The 17121-nt window shown below is 53.3% G+C and overlaps 2 protein-coding genes across 2 annotated transcripts; one reads left to right on the forward strand and one right to left on the reverse strand.

The window, feature by feature from the left end:
• The first annotated feature begins 1233 nt into the window (after positions 1-1233).
• LOC103822342 (embryonic pepsinogen-like) lies at positions 1234-8538 on the forward strand. Its single transcript, XM_009097312.4, has 9 exons — positions 1234-1289; positions 1626-1788; positions 2058-2175; positions 2561-2679; positions 5587-5786; positions 6571-6684; positions 7172-7316; positions 8111-8209; positions 8394-8538. Exons 1-9 carry the CDS (start codon positions 1234-1236, stop codon positions 8529-8531), a joined length of 1152 nt encoding a protein of 383 aa, XP_009095560.2. The 3' UTR covers positions 8532-8538.
• A 5015-nt stretch (positions 8539-13553) lies between these two features.
• Positions 13554-15104, reverse strand: KCNA10 (potassium voltage-gated channel subfamily A member 10). Its single transcript, XM_030232431.2, has one exon. It carries the CDS (start codon positions 15102-15104, stop codon positions 13554-13556), a length of 1551 nt encoding a protein of 516 aa, XP_030088291.2.
• Between the last annotated feature and the right edge of the window lie 2017 nt (positions 15105-17121).

Consider the following 17121-nt stretch of genomic DNA (forward strand, 5'->3'; position numbering starts at 1 on the left):
GACTCCTGCAAACAGGAGGGTCCTGCCAACTGGAGGGTCCTGCAAACAGGAGGGTCCTGCCAACAGGAGGGTGCTGCCAACAGAAGGGTCCTGCCAACAGGAGGGTCCTGCAAACAGGAGGGTGCTGCCAACAGGAGGGTCCTGCAAACAGGAGGGTGCTGCAAACAGGAGGGTGCTGCAAACAGAGTCCCCTTGCTCTCTGCAATGGCCTTGGCTGCTGAAAAGCCAAAATGGTGCCTCCAGCTCTGGGGTTTGCAGCATCAGGGTGTGCAGCTGCTGGAGCAATTCCAGAGGAGGCCACGGGGACGTTCCCAAGGTTGGAGCTCTCTGCTCTGCAGGCAGGCTGGGAGAGCTGGGGGTGCTCACCTGGAGAGGAGAACTCACAGAATTCCAGCTCTCTGCTCTGCAGGCAGGCTGGGAGAGCTGGGGGTGCTCACCTGGAGAGGAGAACTCACAGAATTCACGGAATGACTGGGTTGGAAGAGACCTTAAAGATCATCGAGTCCAATCCAGCTCCAACACCTCAACTAAACCCTGGCACCCAGTGCCACATCCAGAGAAGGCTCCAGGGAGAGCTCAGAGCACTTCCAGGGCCTAAAGGGGATCCAGGAGAGCTGGAGAGGGACTGGGGAGAAGGCATGGAGGAACAGGACACAGGGAATGGCTTCCCAGTGTCAGAGGGCAGGGATGGATGGGATATTGGGAAGGAATTGTTCCTGGAGGGTGGGGAGGAGCTGGGATGGAATTCCCAGAGCAGCTGTGGCTGCCCCTGGATCCCTGGCAGTGCCCAAGGCCAGGCTGGACAGGGCTTGGAGCAGCCTGGGACAGTGGAAGGTGTCCCTGCCATGGCAGGGGTGGCACTGGATGAGCTTTAAATCCCTTCCAACACAAATTTTCCTGGAATTCTGTATCCATGCCCACAGCCAGGCAGTGCCTGGTCCCAGTGAAGGATCTGGAGCCTAAAGGATGGAGAGTTTGGGTTTGGGATCTAGTGGGGAGCATGGGGTCCCCAGGAGAGGATCATGGGAGGCATTAGGGGACAGCTCCCCCCCACCAGGTGACTGTGGCTCCTGTGTGCTGTGTCCTTCAGTCCCTGGTGTCACCTGCCTTGGCTGGGTGCCCAAAGGAGGGGAGGGGGCAGCTCCTGCTGGTCCTGGCTGCTCTTGGCACGGCAGGTGGGGTGGGCAGGGGCTTTATAAACCAGAGGGAACTGGCCCTGGCTGTTCTGGCAGGATGTGGTCCCTCGTGCTCCTCTGTGCTGCCTCTGCCCTCTGCCAGGGTGTCACCAGGTGAGCCACAGCAGCATCACTGCCCAGGCCACTGGGAAAGGGAGTGAGGGGGAAATGAGAATTTGGAGACTTTTTGTGGCTTTGGGGAGCAGAGGTGAGGTCTGAGGCTGCAGAAAGCTGCTCCAGGGGTGCAGAGAATGAGGCTGTGCCTGGGGAGGGGCTGGTTTCTAGGGCTTTTTTGGGATTTTTGAGGAAATCCCTGACTCAGTGTTTTGGGGGCGTTTCCTGTGCTCTTGCTGTTGGATCAGAGCACTGGAGGTGTCCAACACTTCTCACCGGAGCTGCTGGCAGTAAAATCCCATCTCACTCTTCTTTTTCCCTTGTTGCTTGTGCCAGGCTGCCCTTGGAAAGGGGGAAGAAGCTGAGAGATGTCCTCAGGGAGAAGGATTTGCTGCACCAGTTCTTCCAGCAGCACCACTACGACATCGGCGCCAAGTTCCCACACGCCTTCCCCAATGGAACTGGGGTGGCCACCGAGCCCCTGCTGAACGCCCTCGACGTGAGTATGGGCTCCAGTCCCCAGGGACACAGCCCTGGCAGGGTCTGTGGGATGTCCAGCCCTCTGTCCAAACCCAAATCCTTCATCCCCGAGCCTTCAGCTCACCTCCTTCACCCCTCCTTGCCCGTGCTGGTGGCTCTGAAGGGAGAAATATCCCCCAGGAGCTCTGCTGGAAGCAGGGGGTCTCCATGAAGCAGGGGACCAAGCCTGGGCAAGGTCCAGGTTTGGTTTCACGCCTCCAAATCCACCCCTGGCCTGGCTGCCTGCAGGTGGAATACTATGGGACCATCTCCATTGGCACCCCCCCCCAGAACTTCAGCGTGGTCTTCGACACCGGCTCCTCCGACCTCTGGGTCCCCTTGGTGTCCTGCCCCAGCCTGGCCTGCCGTGAGTAGGAGCCAGACCCAGCTGCATGTCCTGGGTCTGGAACGGCTCCACCGAGCCCAAAAACCGGGGTGACATTGCCAGGGGAGAGGGGGTCACCCAGCTGGGCCATGGCAGCTGTGAGTGATGGATGTTTGGGGTGTAGGGGCTGCTCAGCGCTGCATTCCTCAGGTGATGTGATTACTGCTTGGTGCCTCAGTTTCCCCATGGGGAGGTGGGAATGCCTGTGGTTGCTGGAGGAGGGGAAGGATGAGCAGCAAATGCTCACAGCTGAATTATTCCTGTAGGCAGGATGATAAACAGCAATGCAGCTGAGCTCCTCCTCCCACACCTCCCTTAGGCTTGGCCTTACCCAAAGATTTAATTCTGTGTTTTTCCACCTATCTAGAAACCCACCGGGTGTTTGACCCCTCTCAGTCCTCCAGCTACAAGAGCACAGGGCTGAGTCTGTCTGTCCATTACGGCACGGGAGAGATGGAGGGGATCGTGGGCTCGGACACCATCACCGTGAGTGTCCCCATGGCTGGCTGGGGAACATCCATGGGAACGTCCCACAGCCACCTGCAGGAGCAACAGGGGGTGGGACAGTCTGTGGGGGAAGGTGAGACAGGAAAGCTTTATAAATGTGACTGCCTGGCAAAAGATTTTGAGAATATGGAAACTCTAAGTGAGATTGAAATGAAAGCAGCTCTGAGATCCCTCAGTTACTGAACACCTGGCAAACAATGGTGTGGCTGGCTGAAGGCAATCCCCTTTGGATGGAGCAACACCCTGTGCTTGCAGACAGCTCCAAGGGGCAGAGCAGACCCTGCTGGCCTGGCAGAAGGGCCCAAAGAGGAGTTTGTAGGGTTTAAAATGGAACACAGTGTGGTAATGGAATGATTCTTATAGGCTGTATGTAAATGCTGTAGGATTTGTGTCTTGGACTGGATTGGTCAGTGAGAATGAGAATATTCAACACAGAAGAAGATTTATGGTATTGGAACAGGAACCTCGCTCTCCTAACCTCTTATCCTCTCTTTTACTCTCTCATCCCCCTTTACCACACTCTTGCCTTCTCTCTCTTTACCTCTCTCTTCTCTCTGAGCTGTGTTTGGCAGCTCCCAGCAGGGCCCTGCCCCAGGCCCTTGGCAATAACCCACAAGTTCCAGCCCTGCCTGCAGAGATCTCTGCTCTCCATCCATCCAGGCCGTCGTAGGAGCAAGGGGGGGTAGGATGGTCAGGATGGACAGAAATAAGAGATTTCTGAAGCCAAGTTGTAAAACTTATGGGTTATTGCAAAGGGCCTGGGTGCAGGGCCCTGCTGGGAGCTGCCAGCCACAGCTCAGAGCAGCCCTAGGGAGGGAGAGAAGTAAAGAGAGAGGAGTTCCCGTTACAATACCATAAATCTTCTTTGTGCTGAATATTCTCATTCTCACTGACCAATCTAGTCCAAGACACAAATCCTACACCATTTACATAGAGCCTATAAGAATCACTACATTACCACCCTGTGTAACATTTTAAACCCTAAAACTCCTCTCTGGGCCCTTCTGCCAGGCCAGCAGGGTCTGCTCTGCCCCTTGGAGCTTTCTGCAAGCAGAGGGTGTTGCTCCATCCAAAGGGGATTGCCTTCAGCCAGCCACACCATTGTTTGCCAGGTGTTCAGTAACTGAGGGATCTCAGAGCTGCTTTCATTTCAATCTCACTTATAGTTTCCATATCTCAAAATCTTTTACCAGGCAATTATATTTATAAGGCTTTCCTGTTTCATCTTCCCCACCACCACCCCCTAGAGCTGACCTGTTTGTTAACCAGGGAACCCAAGCAGGACAAGCTGTCCTGTGTTGAGTTATTCTGGAGCCATGGGATCAGCACCAGGCTGGCATCTCCCAGCTGCCCATGCACATCTCACTGTTAAAGTGAGCTCTGCTGAGATGAGCTGGGTTTATGACTGACACTCTAAAAGCCACATCAAACTTCCACAAAGCAGAAATCTTCTGCACATTTTCCTGGAAACGTGTGGGGTTTCTCCTGTGGCTGGGGATGCCACTTCAAGGATTAATGAAGGAATCTGTGCACATTATCATCGTTTTGGTGGCAAGTTACATCTGACTCCTAATCAATCCTATTCCTTTTGCCACCTTTAACACAGGAACCTTGCTATGGTGCACTGTTTCTGTTCTGCTGTAACCTACTTGTAGTTCTTTAGTTTTATGTTGTGCAGCAATTCTCATGGAGATCTTTCATCTGTTATCTTTTGTCTGTTCATTTTCTTACTAAATATCTCATCTTTTATTAAATGTGTGTGATTTGCCATCATTAAAAGTTGTGGGAAGAGGCTGAAGAATTCAAACCCTTGCTAGTCTGAGGTAAGATTGGCTCCAGCAGCCTCCAGGCTCTGAGGAAGGGCTCAGAAAGCCAGGGGCTCTCTCAGCTCCTCCTACATCAATTTTTGGGCTTCTTTAATGTTATAAATGAGAAGTTTGACTAGGCCAATATTCAGGCAACAATCAATTTATTAATTAATATGGTAAAGTATGAGCAACACAGCACTGGGGACAGTGGGGGAAGTTTTCCCTCCAACTGCACACCCAGAGCTGGGGCTTACAGGTATTTATAGGGGAACTTATGAGCTTTCTCAGCAGTTTCTATTCCTAGTTTTTACTCATCAGCAGTTTCTGTTCCCAATTTTTACGTCTCAATTCCATACACTATTGTGATTTAGTTTTTCTCAGGATGTCATCCCGAAAAGGAGTATCCCAGGTGGTGGTGGTCCAGTTTCCGAAAGAAGGAAGGAGTATTTCATCTGGTGAAGTCCAGTCTCCAGATGTGAGTCCTCCTTTTGATTGCAAGGACTATAAATCTCATAGCAGTGATGTCCAGTTTCCCTTGGTTGAAATTATTAATCCTTGAGTTGATGTCCATATTCCTTTCTCAAGCTGCATGTTTCCTGTTTATACATTCTAAAGCTATAGTTTCAAAAGATCCTTACTACACACAATATTCTAAAATTTTACTTCAAAAGGTTATTACTGCAAAACTCTTTAAGGCTTAACTACAAGCAGAACGTTCCTGTCAAAAACACAACATTCTTAAAGCTTTAATTCAAATGCTTCTAAATCAACTTAAGATTTATAAAGGTTAATTGCAAACCAAGGATAGGTTCAAAGGCCTTCTTCCATGCTTACTTTTCTCAGTCATTATTAGAATTGGTCTTTATAACTGTCCCATGGTTGGTTTCCACACATATCCCCATCACAAACACACACATTGCCTGCATGTACCTGACACGAAACACAGCTTTGCATTTCACATTTAATAACTTTGTCTGAAGTTCCCGCTCCACCTGCAGCAGGGGATCCCCAGATTAACCAGATTAACACCAGGATCCCAGGATCCCTGCCTGCTCCAGGCCTCTCCCCCTGTCCCCAGGTGGCCTCTCTGGTGGACACCAACCAGCTCTTTGGCTTGAGCACCGCCGAGCCCGGCCGCTTCTTCGTCCACGTCCAGTTCGATGGCATCCTGGGCCTGGGCTACCCAAACCTGGCTGCTGATGGCATCACTCCTGTCTTTGATAACCTGGTGAACCAGAGCTTGCTGCAGGAGAACCTCTTCTCTGTCTACCTGTCCCGGTGAGCCACGGGGGTTTGAGGGGCTGGGGAAGGGGGGATGCACCTCATGCAGGGTGTGCTGGTGGCTCTGGCTCCTCCCTTGTCACTGCTGCCATGGGATCTTGTGTCTGTGCCACCATGTGCAAGGGCTGGGGGCTGTAGGGATGTGCTTCTTGTTGACGGAGTGACAGAGCTACTTCTTGTCTCTTTAAAAAGGAAATAAGCTCAGAAGTTTCTTTTTTCAACTGGGTGAGAAGGGCATCTCATAGGTTTGGGGGACTTCACCTTAAACTTAAGGGCAGTTAATTGGGCAGGAGCCAAAAAGTCAAAAACTGCTTAGGCAATTTACTAGAAAAAGAAGGGAACAAAGAAACAAATCACTTTTGTGAGGTGTTTTACTAGAGGCAGGAGGGTCTCTTGCACTTGGATCAGTTTTTCTCTGTAAAGAGTTTGTTATTTTGGCTTTTATTACAACCTTATTGTTTCCAACGCTGCAGCAGAAGCCATCCTGCTGATTTTATGCCTTCTAAGGTAGCTGAGCTATCCTGGGTGTGATACAGACCTCCAAGAGCTTGTGAGACCTGGCTGGAGGAGGCTCCTATTCCAGGGGCCACCAGCCTCCCCAGAGGGCTGATGGCTCACTGGGAAACAGTTCCCAGGCACAGCTCCTGGTGCCCAAGGCCCCATCCCTGCTGCTGTGCTGTGGTGAGGGACATGACACAATCAGTGTCCCACCCTTGGGACACAGAGCCCTGCACTGAACCACAGGGCAAATCTCCCTTGTTTTTATTCCTGCACCATCCAGGGAGGCAGCAGGGAGCGTGGTCATCTTCGGGGGCATCGACGAGTCCTGTTTCACTGGCCCCATCCACTGGATCCCTGTCTCTTACCAGGGCTACTGGCAGATCTCCATGGACAGGTGACAAACCAGCTCTGCTGCTCTCTGGTCACCTCAAAGCATTGCTTCTAAAGAGACATTGGGCCCATCAGCACCCGAGGCTTCCAGTGACAGCCCCACCCCAGGGCTGAGGGATGCAGGGGGATAAGGGGACAAACTCTGTGTACTTTGGTAACTGACACCCAAAATGAGGATGTTTTGTGCCTGGGGCACAGCCTAGTTCCTGTCCTGTGATTTAGGGAATGTCTTTGGTGATGAGGAGAGCAAAATCATGGATCAAACCCCCTTTTTGCTGGGCTGCAGTGGGTCCCAGCTGCTGGGATGTGTGCAGTGCCCACGTCTGCCACGCTGCCTCTGCAACTCCAGACAGGAACCAGGCTCACAGGCAGCACTTGGTGTTACCCAGCTTTAACTCCTACAAAAGAAGCTAAAACCCATCCCTAAGGCCTGTTGGCTATTTCACAGCTCCGTTGGTTATTTCACAGCCCTGCTTGGTCTCTCCCCGCAGCATCATCGTGAGCAGCCAGGAGGTCGCGTGTGCTGGTGGCTGCCAGGCCATCATCGACACCGGCACTTCCCTCGTGGCCGGGCCCCCCTCGGGCATCAGGAGCATCCAGAGCGCGCTGGGGGCCAGGCAGGGCGAGTACGGAGAGGTGAGAGCTCGCCCTGCTGGCCCTGGAGGCAGCTGGCACAGCAGAGCCCAGCAAAGGCTGCTGCGCTGTGGGGGAACCGCCCCGTGCTCGCTGCAACCCTGGCAGAGACACCCTGGGGCTCTCTGGTTTGTGTCAGAGGGACAGAGAGTCACAGAATGACCTGGGATGGGACAGAGAGTCACAGAATGTCCTGAGGTGGGATAGAGAATCACAGAATGTCCTGGGATGGGACAGAGAGTCACAGAATGTCCTGGAGTGGGACAGAGAGTCACAGAATGTCCTGGGGTGGGACAGAGGATCACAGAGTGTCCTGGGGTGGGACAGAGGATCACAGAGTGTCCTGGGGTGGGACAGAGAGTCACAGAATGTCCTAGGATGGGACAGAGAGTCACAGAATGTCCTGGGGTGGGACAGACAATCACAGAGTGTCCTGAGCTGAAGGATCCACAGGGATCATCCAGTCCACCCCTGCCCTGCACAGACAGTCCCAACAGTCCCATCCTGGGCATCCCTGAGAGGATTGTCCAAACACTCCTGGAGCTCTGGCCGTGGCCATTCCCTGGGGAGCCTGGGCAGTGCCAGCACCCTCTGGGGGAAGAACCTTTCCTGAGATCCAGCCTGACCCTGCCCTGACAGAGCCCCAGCCATTCCCTGGGTCCTGTGCCTGTCACAGAGATTGGAGCTGTCCCTCTGCTGCCTCAGGAGGAGGTTGAAGGGCCCAGTGAGGTCTCCCCTCGCTCCTCACCCTCTGAACACGTTTCCCTGCTGAGAGCCCTTCCCTCTGCTCCCTGCAGCACAGTGTGAACTGCAGCTCCATCCCTGCCATGCCCGATGTCATCTTTGTCATCGACGGGGTCCAGTACCCCGTGTCAGCCTTGGCCTACACCGAGCAGGTACGTGGGGAGCAGCTGCTCCTGGCTGCAGGAGCCCCTCTCCAGGTCCTTCTGTTCTCTCCAGGGGCTCTGGTCACCTTGGCTTCTCCCATTCCCTTGGGAGATGGGTGGCCATGGGCCTCCAGGGCAATGCAAGAAGAGATTTCCCACATTTGCCCAATTTCCTTCTCGTGCTCAAATGCAGCACAACGAAGGATCTTGCATGAGCAGCTTCCAGGACACCTCTGGGGACCTCTGGATCTTGGGAGATGTCTTCATCAGGGTGTACTACAGCATCTTTGACCGGGCCAACAACCGCGTTGGGCTGGCCAAGGCTGTTTAGATCCAGCACGAAGGGAGCACTGCTGGGGCTTTGTCCACACCCAGCCCCAGCCAAGGCCTTTGGCCCAAATAAAGGAGGGAGGTGGTCCTGAGCTGGTGGCTGTGTGTGTATTTCTGATGGAATGGCAGGAGGCAGGAAGGAGCTGCTTTGGGGTGGCCAAGGACTGTTTGGTGCTCACAGTTCTGAGGGCCCTTGGGAGCTGTGGTTGCTGCAGGGCTGAGGGCTGGAAGCCAAGATTGGCTCTTTTAGGGGCTACAGCAAGTGGGGGATTCTGGAACCCCCAAATTTCCATCCCAGACACAAACCATCCCAGAGCAGATCTCTGCAGACCCACAACCACATCCCACCAGTTCCTGCCCTGCCAGCTCCCCATCCCTGGGCACAGGGCTTGTTCCCACTTTCCCTGCAAGGTGTCTGACAGCCCAAAGCCACCCCAGGGCAGAGGGTCCCCCAGGAGGGTATGGCTCAGCTGGAGATTTCCCTTGGACCACCCAAGAGGGCAGGAAAAGGCTTTCACCCAGTGCCTCCCATGGTGAGGCTTTTACAGAGGCACAGAACCTGCACAGTTCTGTTTTGGGAAGGAAATTACCTCCTCCAACCCTATTAAAAATGGAGGCTGCCTCTTCCCCAGGAGCAGCTGCAGTGGAATTGCTCAGCAGGAAGCCAGGAGAGAGATCCAGGTCCCTGCTGTGTCTTCATTCCTGCAGCGCTGAGGGACAGGGGACTGCTGGCTTTATTTCTTGGTAAAGGAGGCTCCACCACTGGTGGGGCCTGGAGATTCCATACCCAGCAGGAACAGGGAGGTGGAGGGAGAGATCCAAGTGGTTTGGGCTGGAAATTAATTGTTGTCTTCTTGCACTGTGTAAAAGCTGAGCTGGCTGTAGAGGAGGATGTGATGTGGGATGGTGGGAGTGGGATTTACCCCCCCATCCCTGGGATTCCCAGCCCAGCTGGTGGGAATCCCTTGTGTCCAAACACAAGAGTGATCCAGCCCTGGATTTTGTGCACGTGGGACTTGCCCTCAACTCTGTCACAGGAATTTTCTCATTATTATTGATGCCTCAGGTTTAGCTTTTGCATTTTTCAGGTTCTGTGCTGCTTTAGTGTGTGGGTCTGGGCTTCAAATTATGGGATGGAGAGCTCTGTGCACAGAGCAGGGAGACAGAACAATTCCTGCTCCAGCTGGGCACCAAGGACAAATGAGCCAAATCTCAGCCCAGGAGCACAAACCCCGTGGGCTGGAGAGAGAAAAAACAAGGGTGGGACTGCCTGGGCTAAAGCTGGGATGGGACAATGAACTGCAAGGTGCAAATGGAGCAGAGCTGATCCCAGGGAGAGACCTGGTGACTGGTTGTGCATTTTGGGGCCATTTTGGTTCATCTTGGGTGCAGCCCTGGCTGGGCTCTGGTGCTGCCCAAGGTGGATCCATGAGGCCTCCAAATTTATTCCCTTTTTTTATCCCTATTTTATCCCCCTTATTTTTTTATCTCTATTTTTAAACTATTTATTTACTCCCTGCTTTATTCTTTAGCTCTGTCTGGTCTCTGTTCGAGCTCAGCCTGCACAAGGCACCACTATGACCCAGAACAAATGAGGCAGGGGCAGGGGGATCACCCTGGGGGGATCAGCCCTGCCAGGATGGACCGGACCTGGAGGAGCAGCCAGGGCTGGCCCTGCCCTTTCGGAGCGATGGGAGTGGCATGTTGGTCCTTATTCCAGGCAGGACCGTGTCCAAATCCAGCCGTTCCTAAATCCTCCTCCTGCAGAGAATTCCCGACAAAGGGATTCCCCCACCGGAGCATCCCCCTGGCCGGGGCAGCCCTTCCCGCAGTTCGCATTCCAATAAAGGGATAAACCAAGGAAAAGCTTCCAAGAGTGGATTGGGGAGCGGGGGCTGCCCCTGGCAGGGAAATGCCGATCCTGGAGTGCCATCTCGTGGCTCCCAACCTGACATCCTGGTGCTCCATCCTGGAAGTGTCCGAGGTTGGACAGGGCTTGGAGCAACCTGCCATAGTGGAAGGTGTCCCTGCCCATGGCAGGGTGAGCTTTAAGGTCCCTCCCAACCCAAACCATTCTGGGATTCTTGGGAATTTCAGCTCAAAGGAGGGAGTCACTCCTACCTGCAAATATTTCACACCTGGCCACAGGTTTTGTCTTGCTCCAAGGATGAAACATGGCCAGGACACCTTTCTGATGGAGCAAAGGGGGTTTTGTCTTCTTTTAGATTTCCTGAGGCAGTAAAAACCGTGGAGAGGGAATTCATCCTGAGTGCAGAAGGACATGACAGATTGGCTCAGTAGGGCTTGACTCTGGAACAGGGCAGTTACTGAGGGCTTTGTATGGATTTAGTTGAGCTTTGAGCTTTGGGCCTGTGTTTGGGGAGGGACAAAGCTGCAAATTGTGCAGGAAAATGGGGTTTCTTGCAGGTTTCCATCAGTGTTGACACTGGGAGTGCGTAGCCTGGTTTTCCTCATCTTTTGGGCAAGCTGGAAATAGGTTGGTGTGTCTGGGGAGGTTCAATGCCTCTGATCCCCTTCCCATGGATCCCCCTTGGACCCGGTCTCCAGCAGTGGATGGTGTGAGCCAATCTGCAGAGTTCGTTCCCATCTCACAGGGCTGCAGAGCTGCAGTTTGCTGTTTGCCAGAGCAGCTGTGGCTGCCCCTTCCCTGGAAGTGTCCCAGGCCAGGCTGGACAGGGCTTGGAGCAATCCAGGATGGGTGGAGTTGTCCCTGCCTTGTGGAATGAGGGGAGCTCTAAGGTCCCTTCCAACCCAAACCTTTCTGGGATTCCAGATTGCCCCATGTCTCAACCCTCCCACACACAGTTCCCAGCTGGAATTGCGTTACCATGGAGCAGCACAAAACCAGGAACAAAAAAGTTGAGTCCAAATAAACAATATATTCTGCATATCAGATTTTGAAGCATTTATTCTTTTATTTGAGGATAGTTTACAAGTTTATAAGAATCAGGTTGTCCGTCCATCCATCCATCCATCCATCCATCCATCCATCCATCCATCCATCCATCCGTCCGTCCATCCATCCATCCCAGCACCATTACAGTCCAGGTTTGCAGGAGGAATGGAAATGTGCTCGTGGCTGATCAGGCTGAAGATTTCTCAGCCCAAACCTTCTCATCAGAGTTTTCATGGTGATTTCTCAAGGAAAAACCACCAAAAGTGCTTCAGATCAGAGAGGCTGGCAGAGAATTTGGGGAGGGGAGCAATAAAAATACAAAAGAATGGAAAAAAAATCAAGTTTTCTAGAAGAAAATGAGAAAAAACCTGCTATGAAATAAAAATAGTGATGTGAAAGAGCTGCTGGAGAGAATGGAGGGGTGAAAAGAGAGGAGCTGGGAATGTTTGAGTGCTGTTCCCAGCTGTTCCCAGCTGTGCCTCCTCCAGCTGTGCCCAGCTGTGCATTCTCCAAGCGTCCCCACAGAACTTGGACACAGTGGGAAGGAGATTAAATAGCTCTGACAGTTCCTCCTGTCTGAGATGATGGTGTGAGGGCTGCAAGGAGGGGAAAGGGATGGTGGAGGGATGGGAAAAAACCAGCAGGGAGAGCAGGTGGTAAGTGGGATTTGTGCCAGAGGGAAAAGGGACTGTACTGGTCGTGTCTCAGATCCATCTCCTGGGGTGCAAAACGCCTCATTGCAGAAAGACAGGGCACAGAATCCCCTAAAACCAAATAACACCCCCCTCCCACCAGGGCTGTGGGATTTCTGCTACAGGGAAAATCCCAGCCAGCCCAAACCCACATTTTCCAACAGAGCAGGAGCAATAAACCCAACCCCTGTTCCACCACTGCTTTCTGAATGAAACTGCAAACCAGAAATGCTGGCACGCTGTGTGAAGATCACGGGGATCTGCCAGGAGATGAGACATCTGTGCAGCAGGTGTGGGACATCAGAGTGGATGAGACACTGCACGAGAAGCTGGGATTTTAATGGAGACAGAAACATTAAAAAAAAAAATGTTGAGTGAAACAGTGAAGTGGGAACAAAATGTTTTTGTCAGAAAAACTGCTGGCGTTGGAGAGAATGGCAAAATGAGCTGTTGCTGGCTGCTCCCATCCAAAGTGCCACTGGAAATTTGCATTTTTAGGAAAGCAGAAGTGCCTTGTTACAACAGGGAGCCGAACTGGCAGGAAATGTTGGCTCTCATTGCTCTCTGCCCCCTCTGCAGCACCAGAAGTGACAGTAAAAGCTACAAGGTCACAGTGGCTCATCCCCAGGGTTGTTTGTAGAGCAGATAATGAGCATTTGTTGCAGGAGAAATCCCATTCCCTCTCTCAGAGCTCAGTTTTCCAGCAGGAACCCCAGTGGGCTTTGAGCTGCAGTGCCCTGGACCTGGGTGGCTGTGCCACTGTGTCTGGTCAGCAACCCCAAATCCCCCCTGCTGCCTTGGGTCCAGCTGTGACTGCCCACCCTGCTGTGCCATCAAAAAAAATTAAAGAGTCAGGCAGACCAAGGAACTCATCCAGCTAAAAATGACCCTTCTCATTTCTTTTTGCCAGTTTGTTTTTCAGTCAGAGCTGTCGCAGGTCTGGGAATTTGTCAGACCCCCAGATCTGAAGTGGTGGGCGGGGAGGAACTATTTAAAATATTTAAAACTATTTTTATAAGCAAAGCAGGGAGCTGGACCCACCTTCATCCCTGGGCAGCTGGGTGTCACCAAGCCAAGCATTTCATGTCATTTTGCCCTTTTTCCTCTCCAGTGAATGGGGAAATCTCTGTATGTGGGGAATCCCACTCTGACGCCAGGGACAGAGAAGACAAATGTCAAGCAGATGAGCATCAAATAAAAAAACACCAGACTGATGGGCAGGGCAGAGAGATAAGAAAGATGGTATTTATTTGAACAGCCACAGGAAATCAGAGATTGAAAAATGTCTAAAAAAAAAAAAAAAGAAAAAGCAGCAGCACATAATTAAAAAAAAACAAAAACCAGAGCATGCAGATGTTGGATACGTTCCAGCCAATCCCACCTGACTGTGCCCAGCCCCCCAGGGCCTCAACCATCATTTTTTGGCCTTGTCTCGAGGGTAACCCCCATTGGTCTTATTGAGTGACTCCATGCTGCCGTTGCCCGTGGCCACGCTGGCCAGCAGCCGCTCCACCTCCCCTGGCAGCATCTGCTTCTCCTCGTTCTCCGTCTCCCGGTGGTAGAAGTAGTTGAAGTTGGAGACGATGACGGGCACGGGGAGGGCGATGGTCAGCACCCCCGCGATGGCGCACAGAGTCCCCACGATCTTCCCGCCCAGCGTGGTGGGACACATGTCCCCGTAGCCCACGGTGGTCATGGTGACCACGGCCCACCAGAAGCCGTCGGGAATGCTGGAGAAATGGGACTGCGGCTCGTCGACTTCCGCGAAGTAAACGGCGCTGGAGAAGAGGATGACGCCGATGAAGAGGAAGAAGATGAGCAAGCCCAGCTCCCTCATGCTGGCCTTGAGGGTCTGCCCCAGGATCTGCAGCCCCTTGGAGTGCCGGGAGAGCTTGAAGATGCGGAAGACCCTGACGAGGCGGATGATCCGCAGGATGGCCAAGGACATGTTCTGCTGCCCGTTGAGTTCGCTCTGCTGGATCAGCTCGGTGGTGAGTGTCACGAAGTAGGGGATGATGGACACGATGTCGATGATGTTCATGATGTTCCTGAAGAACTCGGTCTTGCTGGGGCACACGATGAACCGGACAAAGAGCTCAAAGGAGAACCAGACGATGCAGGCGGTCTCTACGACGAAGAAAGGGTCCGTGAAGGTGCTGTGGGACAGCAAGGTGTCTGTCACATTCTTAGAAAGCTCCTGGGTGGACCTAAACTCCCTCTCCTCCCGGAACTCCGGCAGGGTCTCCATGCAGAAGATGATGATGGAGATGACAATGACCAGGACGGAGACCAAAGCTACGCCTCTGGCTGCACTGGAGCTCTCGGGGTACTCGAAGAGCAGCCAGAACTGCCTGTGAAAGTCATTGGTTGGTAAGAGGGTCTCAGGATCCTTGATGAATCCTTCATCCTCCCGGAACTGGTCCATGGCTTCATCACCCAGCTCATAGAAGGTGATTTCATCAGCAAAGACGTCGATGGGGACGTTGGCCGGGCGCCGTATTTTCCCCCCAGACTGGTAATAGTACAGGATCCCATCAAAACTGGGCCTGTTCCTGTCAAAGAAATATTCATTCCTCATGGAGTCGAAGTAACGCATCCTCTTTTCCGGGTCCCCAAGCAAGGTCTCGGGGAACTGGTCGAGGGTCTTGAGCCGTGTCTCAAACCTCAGCCCAGCGATGTTGATGATGACTCGTTGGTCCCCCTCATCCATGCCCACCCTCTCCCCCACCAGGTGGTCGCTGAACTCGGCGGAGAACCTGGAGAAGATGGTCTCATTGTTGGCGTTCTCGCTGTTGATGAGGATCCGCAGGTTGGACAGGAGGTTGGCGCAGCTGGGGTGGCCCTTCCGCGACTGCCCGGCGGGGCTGAGGTCGTTGGAGTAGCAGGGATCCTCCACGATCTGATCAGCGTTGTCAAAACTGACTAGTGCCACCTCCATCTCCTTCCAACTGGCCACGTCCATCATACGCTAATCAGCTCAGCAGCAGAAATCCCCGCAGCCGACGCCGGCTGCCCGCGCCTTTCCCACGCTAGGAGGATCTGCAAGGGACAGGGACAGAGCTGAACTGTGCATGAGCAGGCTAAAACAAACCCGAGGCCACCCCATCCTCTTCTGGTTTTTAATGGAAGCATTAATGCTGTTGAGTAACAAAATGACTTCCAGCAAGTCACTCAACTTTGGATCCTTCAGGTTGTTTGGGCACAGCTTTGCCATTGTTAAACCTCCCCAAACCTCCTACAGAACCCAAGGATGAAAGGTCAGGCAGCAGCAGAGGATGGGGGTGAACCCAGGTGTCCCACCCAGCCTCTCCCCAGTGATCCCAGAGCAAGGGGTCGTTTCATCCGTTTCCAGGTGCGGATCCAAAGCTCAGGGCAGGATTTGGAGGTTTGGAACACGGCTGTCCCAAGCTAAGAGCAGCCCTTGATTCAGGTGGGAGAGGCATTGGGTCAAACCCCAGGAGGTCCTGGGCACATTGCAGATGGGTCAACCATTGTTTGGAAACAATTCCCAAAGCAGGAACCCACACTGGAATTTGGGGAATGCAGCCCAGGAGAAGAAATGTCCACCAGCCTTGGAGAACCCCCTTGGTCTGGGAAGAGCGGTAGTAACAGGACCCCTTGGGGCAGGCAGAGGATGGGGTGACATCCCCAGAGCTCTCCTAGCCCTCCTCCACAGCAGACCTGATATTCCCAGCCCTAGGAAGAAGCTCAGGACTAAGCCTTTGGATCCCTTGGAGAGCATTTTCAGGCCATGGGGTGGATTATTTCCCAGCCCAGCTCTGAGAGACACTCAGGAACAGTCCCCACAGCCCCAAATATTCCTGGGCACACATGTCCCCACACACTGACATCATTCTGAGCTCAGCAAAGTCAAAGAGGAGCCCAGGGACCAGGCCAAGTTTTGGAGCTGGGAAATTACCTGTCCTGCCTCAGGGAGAAGCACAGAGAGAAATTAGGTGTTAGCAGGGAGCAGTTCTGTGGAGATTTCCCCCAGAATGAACTTTCCAAGTAAATTCAGTGCCCTGATTTATTTCCCCTCCAAATGTATTTCCCAGACATGAGACACCACAGGAGGACACGTGGAGCTGCTCTGCGTGACCGCTGCTCACCAAGGGCACTCTGCCTTCCTTACCCAGCCAGCTCCAGCCAGAGGGACACAAAAAACCCAAATGCCCTCAACTGCCAGGAATAGCAACACAATTTAGGCCATGGAGCAGCAGCAGTGGTGCCAGGGCTGGTCCTGTGATGAGGGTGGTCCCCAGTGCTGGGTTTGCTTCCAGGGCTGGCCAGGGACCCGTCCCCCCTTGGGGCCTGAGCTGCTCCCTGTGCCTCGAGCTCCCTGTTCCACTGGAGGGATTTGGGGTGCTGAAGGTTTTGCCTCCCCAGAATCCAAGGCAGGCACTCAACCCCCCCAATGGGGCCGAGCTGCTCCCCAAGCTGATTTGGGGTGCTGAAGGTTTTGCCTCCCCAGAATCCAAGGCAGGCACTCAACCCCCCATGGAGCCTGAGCTGCTCCCCAAGCTGATTTGGGGTGCTGAAGGTTTTACCTCCCCAGAAGCCGAGGGTCCATCCTTGCTGACACACAGCTGGGGTAGGACAGGCCAAAATCCCCAATCTGTTGCAGGAATGGGCATGAAGATCCTGACTTGCTACAAATCCTCCCTCTCTCCTCTCAGCTCCACAGCCCCGACAGCAGAAGCTCTTACAGGACCCAGCATCCATGGGTCAACCTTGCTCTCTCCTCAGTAGAAGGGATTCTGGATTTGGGGACAAATCCTACAATTTATCAAAAGCTATTTACAGACCGGGTCTCTTTGCTTGAACTAAACCCACAAAGCTTGGCTGTTCTTGGAAATCCAGCCTAAGGAGCTGCCTCAGGCTGGCTTTGAGCCGAATTTCCCTCTTGGGGCTGTGTAGAGAGGAGTGGCTGGGGCAAGGGACAGAACTGATGTCTGCAGCAGCAGCAGCAGCAGCGTGGTTGT

Source organism: Serinus canaria, chromosome 26 (genome assembly GCF_022539315.1).
Source record: "Serinus canaria isolate serCan28SL12 chromosome 26, serCan2020, whole genome shotgun sequence".
NCBI lineage: Eukaryota > Metazoa > Chordata > Aves > Passeriformes > Fringillidae > Serinus > Serinus canaria.

Excerpts from the sequence above, each read along its gene's own strand:
- LOC103822342 (XM_009097312.4), top strand. The coding sequence starts at position 1,234 with ATGTGGTCCCTCGTGCTCCTCTGTGCTGCCTCTGCCCTCTGCCAGGGT. Across the intron at positions 2,176-2,560 it reads CTGCCCCAGCCTGGCCTGCC|AAACCCACCGGGTGTTTGAC; the intron begins GTGAGTAGGAGC and ends CCACCTATCTAG. Across the intron at positions 7,317-8,110 it reads GGCAGGGCGAGTACGGAGAG|CACAGTGTGAACTGCAGCTC; the intron begins GTGAGAGCTCGC and ends TGCTCCCTGCAG.
- KCNA10 (XM_030232431.2), bottom strand. The coding sequence starts at position 15,104 with ATGATGGACGTGGCCAGTTGGAAGGAGATGGAGGTGGCACTAGTCAGT.